The 8158-nt window shown below is 42.5% G+C and overlaps 1 protein-coding gene across 1 annotated transcript in view; it reads left to right on the forward strand.

Annotated features, from left to right (window-relative positions):
- LOC310865572 (zinc finger matrin-type protein 4) overlaps window positions 1-8158 on the forward strand; it is a 97463-nt gene that overhangs the window by 25066 nt on the left and 64239 nt on the right. Inside the window, exon 3 of the mRNA XM_083774741.1 lies at window positions 6647-6739. Coding sequence (XP_083630867.1) covers window positions 6647-6739 — 93 coding nt within the window. The remainder of the gene's footprint in view (window positions 1-6646; window positions 6740-8158) is intronic.

Below are 8158 nucleotides of genomic sequence, written 5' to 3' on the forward strand. Positions count from 1 at the left end.
TTCTACACATTTTTACAAAATTGGGAAACTTAAGAATGTTTCTGTCACGTTTGGCCTCCTACAGAAACCATAAATGAAAAATAAAAATGTGAAAAAATAAACATTATACATTTTCATAGATTTTTTTGTAATGCTACAGGGAGCCACTAGGGGAGTGCTCAAGAGCCGCAAGCGGCTCTTGAGCCGCCGGTTGCCGACCCCTGACCTAGACTGTATTACCTTAATAAACATGGTCATGAATACTTTCTTCTTCCAGTCACTAGTTTAAAGTCTCATTTCTAATGTCATAATATTCTTTTTGGAAAATTATGGTCCCATTAATTAAAAAAATGACCATAAAGTCGCGTATGTTCTGAGGGGCGTGGCTACCGTTACAGTCTATGATCGGGATTCCCCTCCCACTCAAGAGTCTTCTCCTCCCACTCGAGTCAAAATAAAAACCAACGGAGAAGAAGGGGGGAAGTCCCGCCTCGTTGTCTGGGCAGCCAATGACCAGCTGGTACAAAACGGAGCCAGCCAATGGCCAGCTGGTACCAAAAGATGGCGACTTACATCAGGAATTAGCATATCATTACAGGCTTCATTTTACGTTCATGTTAGACCCGGGGAACGCTTTGTCCATATTTTTTACAGTCTATGGTCCTGACTCGAGTCCTGTCTCACACCATTTCGCCCTGTGTATTCCTGTGTGTGTGCGCGGAGAGAGAGAGAGGAGAGCGAGAGACGTCCTGTGTCTCGCGCATGTATCACGGGATCCTGCACGTAGTAGGCTATGTGAGACGTCAAAATTGAAAATAAATTTAAATAAAAGGACAAAATCTTATAATATATTTTGGGACTGAGAGGGACTGAGAGGCTTAAATCTCATCAATTGGTGGTCCGTGGCTCAAATGCCCGAATACATAATGGACCTTGATAGGAAAATGGTTTGAAAATCACTGCCGTAGATGACGCTTCCTTAAACACATTCTACACTACGTATAGTCCCAGACAGGATGGAAAGCAATGTACTGATGACAATGGAGAGGAGGATGAGGAAGTCAAACCTAATGGATCAGTGATGAAGAACAGGATTGGGGACAGGTCGGAGAAGAGAGGGGCGAGAAGGTGAGGGAGGGATGGAGGGAGGAGAGACATCAACCCGCCTTATCGACTTCATGTGAGAGATGGACAGTTCATCCCCTCCATCAACCCCCACGATCGTCATCACTGTGACATGTGAACTGACTGAAGAGTACCTTGGCCCAGGGCGACGGAGTCGCTCGGGTCGATAATGTGTGACACACACATGCACCCGAGCGCGCACACACACACACACACACACACACACACGCACACGCACACGCACACGCACGCACACGTACATACAGCTGAAGTGTATTAAGGCAGCATGACAAGTGCAGAAAAGGCCTGTAAGGAACAGGGGGACAGGATCCAATGGAGCCAGTGGAGCAGTAACATCCCATATTAATAACAGCTCATCATAACGTGCAGGATTCTTCCTCGGGAACTGTATTTTACACATTAGTATGCATACATCCATGTATCGTCGCCTTTCATTTCTGTATGCGAACGGAATGCCCTACTTAACTCGTCATACTCCAGTGTCAAAAATGGCAAATCTACACATTTGCTGTAGATTGTATATCTGCTGCAAGTCTCCAAGCAGAGAGACACAAGTTACGAATAATTAAGCAGAATGCATTAGTTTTTGTGGGTGTGTTTTTCTTTTGATTTGCCGTTTTTTGCCATATTAACGCAGTTTGAATGTTGAAGAAGCTTTTCATGCCAAGCCCAACAGATACAGCAGCCGTTTTAGAGTCATTATACATGGCGGTTTGCACCTGACGATATGCATTAACCCATTTTGGGCGGGAACCCCTTTTGGTGTTAGCATTATGTTATGCTTTAGCTATTGAAAAATGGCAGATCTACAAGCTTATAGCGCGCCACCGAGTGGCGCGCTATGAGCTTGTAGGTCTGCTATTTTTGGATGTAGAAGAGATTTTTAGAATCTGATCTCAGGTCAGAATGGGTTAAATGCAGACTTGAGACCGCGTGCATGACTACTACATCTGGGATCCGTTTAAAATTGCACAGTGGCATTGCCATTGGCAATTGCCGCTGTGCAATTTCAGATCTATCCCACTAAGGGTGGGTTGGCCAATGCATGATCCATTCTCATGCATCAAAATGCATTAGAATGAACCGATTTGCATACATTTGGAACAGAAATAGAAAAATCATCTTTGTCCCCGTCTGTGAAAATGATCTTCATCTGTCCCGTCCCTGCATATGCCACATGGACAATGCCAATGTGCAAATTATAATTGATTGGTCAACTCACCTGTGGTGTACAGATTTATTATTCATTTTTAAGGACATTAACTTCTACTCCATATATTAACCACTTAAGCCCAATATATATTTTGGCCATTTGAAAATATAGTCGATCTACAAGCTCACAATGCGCCGTGACGTGCCGCATTGTGAGCTTGTAAATCTGCTATCTTCAAAAGATTTGTATGCGTTTTATACATTTTAAAAGTTGTGAAATTGGACATTCTGCATAAAGAGTACGTTCTACTTTTGGTACTTTTAAGTATACATTTGTGTATACTGCCAATACTTTGGTACTTTTTATATTGCAATATTGATACTTTTAAGCATTTAACCATTGAAACCATTTAACCCCTAGTTGCCCTCAGGGCTCTACCACATTGCGTCATGGAACATAGCCCCATCAGAACAGGGATGTGCTTCATGTGGAGAATGCAGAATGTGGCTATTGCCACGATGGAGATCATAAACTGAGGCATTCCATACAATGCACCCGACTTCTGACCACTGTGGATATTATCCCTGACTCACTGCTGGGACCTTGACTATGAAATACCGGCTATGAAATATGATAACACATAACAATAGACTTCTTGTATGTCGTCCCTAGTCGGGTAGAAACCTTGTGTTTTCAAATTGAAAGCCTCCCCCCCCCCCACACCACACACACACACACACACACACACACACCTCATTTAATGCCCTACTTCATCATACAAGAGTGTCAGGCAAATCCGTAGCAAAGAGAGCTTCGTGACTCATTGTGGAGCTTGTTGATCGGCTACTGAAAAATGTCGTTCGGTTTCCTGAAAAAAAGATTTTGGACATAGGAGGTTTCCGCCCGCGACAATATGTATAGTAAGGAGTGAAGGTCAGAGCATTGCAATAAATCATACCGTACCGATAGGGTTATGTCAACTGAGGACAGGCGCACGTGCGTGCGCGCACGCACACAGACACAGACACACACACACACACACACACACACACACACACAGAGTGTACACCCCATAACTCCTGGAGTGATAGCTGACAGCTCCAAGGCCAGCTCACTGTCCTTTCAAACAGAACCGTGATATTATTTATGAGTGTCAAAATGCTAATATATAAATCCCTGTCCAGTTGCTGTCAGGAATGCAGCGAACACTGTTCCGTTGCACACGTTCATGCTTTATGTGTTGCGCGTTATGTCAAAAACAAAAAAGGAAATCTTTCTAATACTCTGCCACACCGCAATGTGGAATGTCCTGACATAATCCATTAAAGGACCTGAATCAATGGCTTCTATCAAAACTGGCCTGGAAAAGCATCCGTCATAAAACTACAAGTGGAGTTAGATATTAAATCCCCTTGAAACAAATCAGGGCTCATACTCATAACGCTGCCGCCGCCGGGTTTCCTTTCCTTTTTCTCCACTGTAAATACGGCCATTTGTATTTGTTGATGACATGTATTAAAGGTGTCTGTATAGTTCACCCAAAACACTACTTATTTTCTATCAATTACACATACCATTTGTCGCCTTCCTAAGCCAATCATTTGATGATCGTGTCATCGATCAATAAGAGACTCCGCCGGTCATTAATTTATTGGCTTAGGAATGTGACAAAAACAAAAAAATATCCATGAATTCAAGGTTTAAAATATATATATACTGTATTTAGATTTTTATTATCGTAAGATAATAAACGATGGCTTCACTTTTCGCATTGCAACTTTTCAGGAATAGAAAACCTGCCGTTTCTATTAGCTTGGATTCCCCATCGATGATGTGACTGGTGGACGGGTTTCTGAACTGCCCACAGCCTCCTATGAGACACAGACTGAGAAAATTGTGCTATTTTATCATGAATATTAGTGAGGAGTGAGGACCAATTATATGAAGATAGGTTGAAAAGTGGTTTAGTGGTCCGGAAGATTGGGAGTGAGACTGTACAGTAGTTCTGATTGTAATGGGAAGTGCATTCCATAGTTTTGGAGCCAGAAGGGAGAAGAGTTTGGGACGTGTGGAGCGTTGTCCCGGCATTTTTAGTGAGGGTACGGAGTTTCCCTGCAATAGCTCATTATTCTATCTTGTCCTTTTTATGCTGTAACCTCATGAGCCTCACGACCATTATGAAAGGGAAAGCTGAGTTGGAAGACAGGGAAAAGAGTTTCAAAGACAAGCTGAAAAGAGAAACCGAAATGGATTGAAAGACCAGCCAAATTGAAACTAGGTTACAAGACCAGTTGAAAAGTGAAACAGAAATGGGTTGGAAGACCAGCCAATTAGGGAAAGAAGTTGAAAAACGAGCCATTAAAGGAAATAGAATGAAAGACCAGCCAAAAAAAATAAAACAGATTGAAAAGCCAGCCGAAAAGGAAAGAGGTTGAAAAAAACAGCCAGAAAAGGAAGATGGGTTGAAAAAAAGTGAAGAAAATTGTACGCCAGACTACTGGGGACTGACATATTAGCTTGGTGCCTTTTGAACTGTTCTCCACAAGCTTTTCATCCTTCATTTACAAGCTTCAAACAATACTTGACAGGAGAAAGAGGCACTGTGTGGCTCCGCAACTTTCATCTTGAAAAGTCAAGCCTTTTTATGCACTTAGGCCCTAATTTATACTTTTCAAAAAGAGGGAATATAACGAATCTACACCTTGTAGATCAGCTTTGAAAATGAAAATGCGGAAAAATGTTGTTCTACATTTTTTAACAAAGACCATAATAGGGACGGCAGGGTCAACGTACTACATGTATTCAAGTTCAAAACTCAAGTCAGTGTTAACCAACTTACTGTACATTTTGTTCTACAAATGAGGTTCAGTGACATACTGAACCAAGTGCAGAAATAAGCAGGGCTGGCCTTGTTGACATTTACCATTTGTACTGTATGTGCAAATGGCTGGATGGATTGTTATGGAACATTTAAATGACCCGATTAAATGGGAGACTTCAGTGGCCTGCAGGCCATCTTTTAACTAAAAACGCTGCAATGAATATATGGATGGCAAGCTGTTTGCACTGTTATTACCGTTGCCTATTACAGGACTATCCTCAGATCTATTCAGCAAAGGATTAAATAAATAAATACATTCGTTGCTTTTGGGAGGAATCTGTGTGTTGATTACAATAATATTGAACCAATTGAAAAAATAAAATAAAATCACACTTGTGTGACTTAAGTGAGGGGCGCTCTTGTCGTCCAATAAAACATTTTATATACTTCCTCTAAAAATGTCAATGTATTTAATGTTAATATATATATATATAAGCCCGAGCTGAATTAAAACAGTTGCACTGTGTTTAGAAAAGTCGATTTGCTGGTCCACATAATATGACATAAATTATCCTTTCATTGTCAATGGCAAATGTGACACGTGTTGTGACGAAAAGCTGTATATACAGTAGGATATTGACTGTGCTTGCTGGGTCAAACTGTCTTCTAAACTAAAGCAACTAACTCCACCACCTCTCCTCCTCTCATGTAATTGACGATAATTATATAAAGTCACAACACCAACTTTGATGAGGCAGTATTGCTTTGTTTTCAAAATATAAAGGTTTTCTATATTTCCTGAAAGATAAATATTTTTTCATTTTCTGAAAAAAGAACATTTTGGAGGTCAGGTGGTAGGCCTATGTGTTGAACATGAATGAGTCAACATGCTGATCTAACATCTGACAGCCAAGTGATCCATTGGTTTCATGCATTGGTTTGTATTAAAACCAACGAAGGAATTAAGCCAGACAATATGTCAAATAAGGACGTCCTAACTGGTTGGAATAACGTGTTCCTTCCACGCGCTACGTCCAACCAGGGAAACTACCCCTGTCAGGTGTAAAGGAACAACTTGGACACTCAGGCATGAAGGAAGCATGAGTTCAAGTCTGTTGCTCTCCCCTTGTCCCCCATATATGGGGACTAGGTTGGTGGAGGGTGTGTAGATCACATTAGATGATTGACACAGGGGTGAAAAATGGGTTACAAAATCGTGGGATAAAAAATATATAAAAATTAATAATAAGGACGTCCTACTATAAAGTATATAGGAAGTATGGCTTCCAAAAAGGGCTGAGGCTGGCACTCAGTCAGCTAGCCAAAGGCTACGTCTGCTAGCTTCATCAGCTGAAACACAGATAACTCCTGACCGGAGTGACAGATATTGATCCTTCTCTTCTTCCATTTTTTGCACCACTATCAACTGAGCAAAAATCTAATTCATTCTTATTTCTCTCTCTTCCTACTCTTTCTCCCTCTCTTACACTCTCTCTCTCCCTGTGTGTGTGTGTGTGTGTGTGTGTGTCTCTCTCTCTCTCTCTCAGAGTAAGAAGCATGCCAACAAGGTACGTCTATTCTACATGCTGCACCCTGAGGACGGAGGTCCGCCATCTAAAAGACTGCGGCCAGACAACCCAGTATGTTCTCCTTGCCCGTCATGCATGCGTGCGTGTGTGCGTGCATGCGTGAATGCATATGTGTGTGTGTGTGTGTGTGTGTGTGTGTGTATGCGGATGTAACTGTGTCAGTTATTATTAGTTATATGGTCATATGGTGTGTGTCCAGAGGAAACAGCAAGTGCCAAGCCACTCTGACTGCTGCAGAACATGGCAGTGTGTGTGTGTGTGTGTGTGTGTGTGTGACTGTGTGTGGTGTGTGTGTAACAGGGCCGTGTACTGTACATATTGATTCATTATGAACTGTCACTGTCCCTATTGTATATACAGACATGTTCAGCCACATCTTTGTCAAAACGCTTAGCCATGGTGTTGAGCGCAGATCCAAAAAGTGAGGGTCAGCATTCTCTTGTTCCAGGCCACTGCGCCCACTACCTGCAAGGTGTATAGACTGCAGCTCATGCTTTTGTTGAGTTCCGATTTGCAGGTGAAATTAATTCCGGAACGCGCCGACCGTCTCGCGTTTTGTTTGAAGCATGTGTTCGCGTATTTGTGTTGTTACAATGCAAGAACTTTACTGTAGTGGAGATTGTGTGCTCCATTTACCCACCGATCCCCTCAGACCCACATGGGTGGTACACGCACACACACGCGCGCACACACACACACACACACACACACACACACACACACACACACACACACACACACACACACACACACACACACACACACACACACACACACACACACACACACACACACACACACACACACACACACACACACACACACACACAATACAGTGAGACATTGAGGACACAGCTGGTGGGAGAAATAAAGCTTATCAAGCTAACTGACACTTTAGCTGTGAGCCAGAGAATGAGAGAGAGGAGGAGAGGAAGGGGGAGAGAGAGAGAGAGAGAGAGAGAGAGAGAGAGAGAGAGAGAGAGAGAGAGAGAGAGGTAGAGAGAGAGAGAGAGAGAGAGAGAGAGAGAGAGAGAGAGAGGTAGAGGGATAGAGGAGTACGTGGTGGAACGTCTCCAACAGTGCTGTTGGTGGCCACAGCCAAGAAGCCCCAGGCAGAACTCTCATTCTCTGCAGGGTCCGAGCGTCATCAGCCCCACAACCGCAAAGACCTCCATGTCCTCCACTGCTTACACCGTGCAAATGCTCAGTGTTCCTTTAAACACAGTGAGGGTACAATTGGAACCACGCAGACCATGTTTACGCTATGTGAGCTACAAAAGGAATACATAAACACTGGGGATTTATTTTGCGAGACTACATTTAGGAATGAAGGAATGAGTCATGAATAATTTCTCATAAATGAGTCAACTGAAATTTAAATTAAATCTGGACTTCATGTAGATGAACAAAAAACAAACAAGATGGAAATGCGTGACTAAGCAATTATTTTCATCTTTACTCTGTTGCTAT

This window comes from Protomyctophum parallelum (genome assembly GCF_964188405.1).
Source record: "Protomyctophum parallelum genome assembly, chromosome: 10".
Taxonomy (NCBI): Eukaryota; Metazoa; Chordata; class Actinopteri; order Myctophiformes; family Myctophidae; genus Protomyctophum; species Protomyctophum parallelum.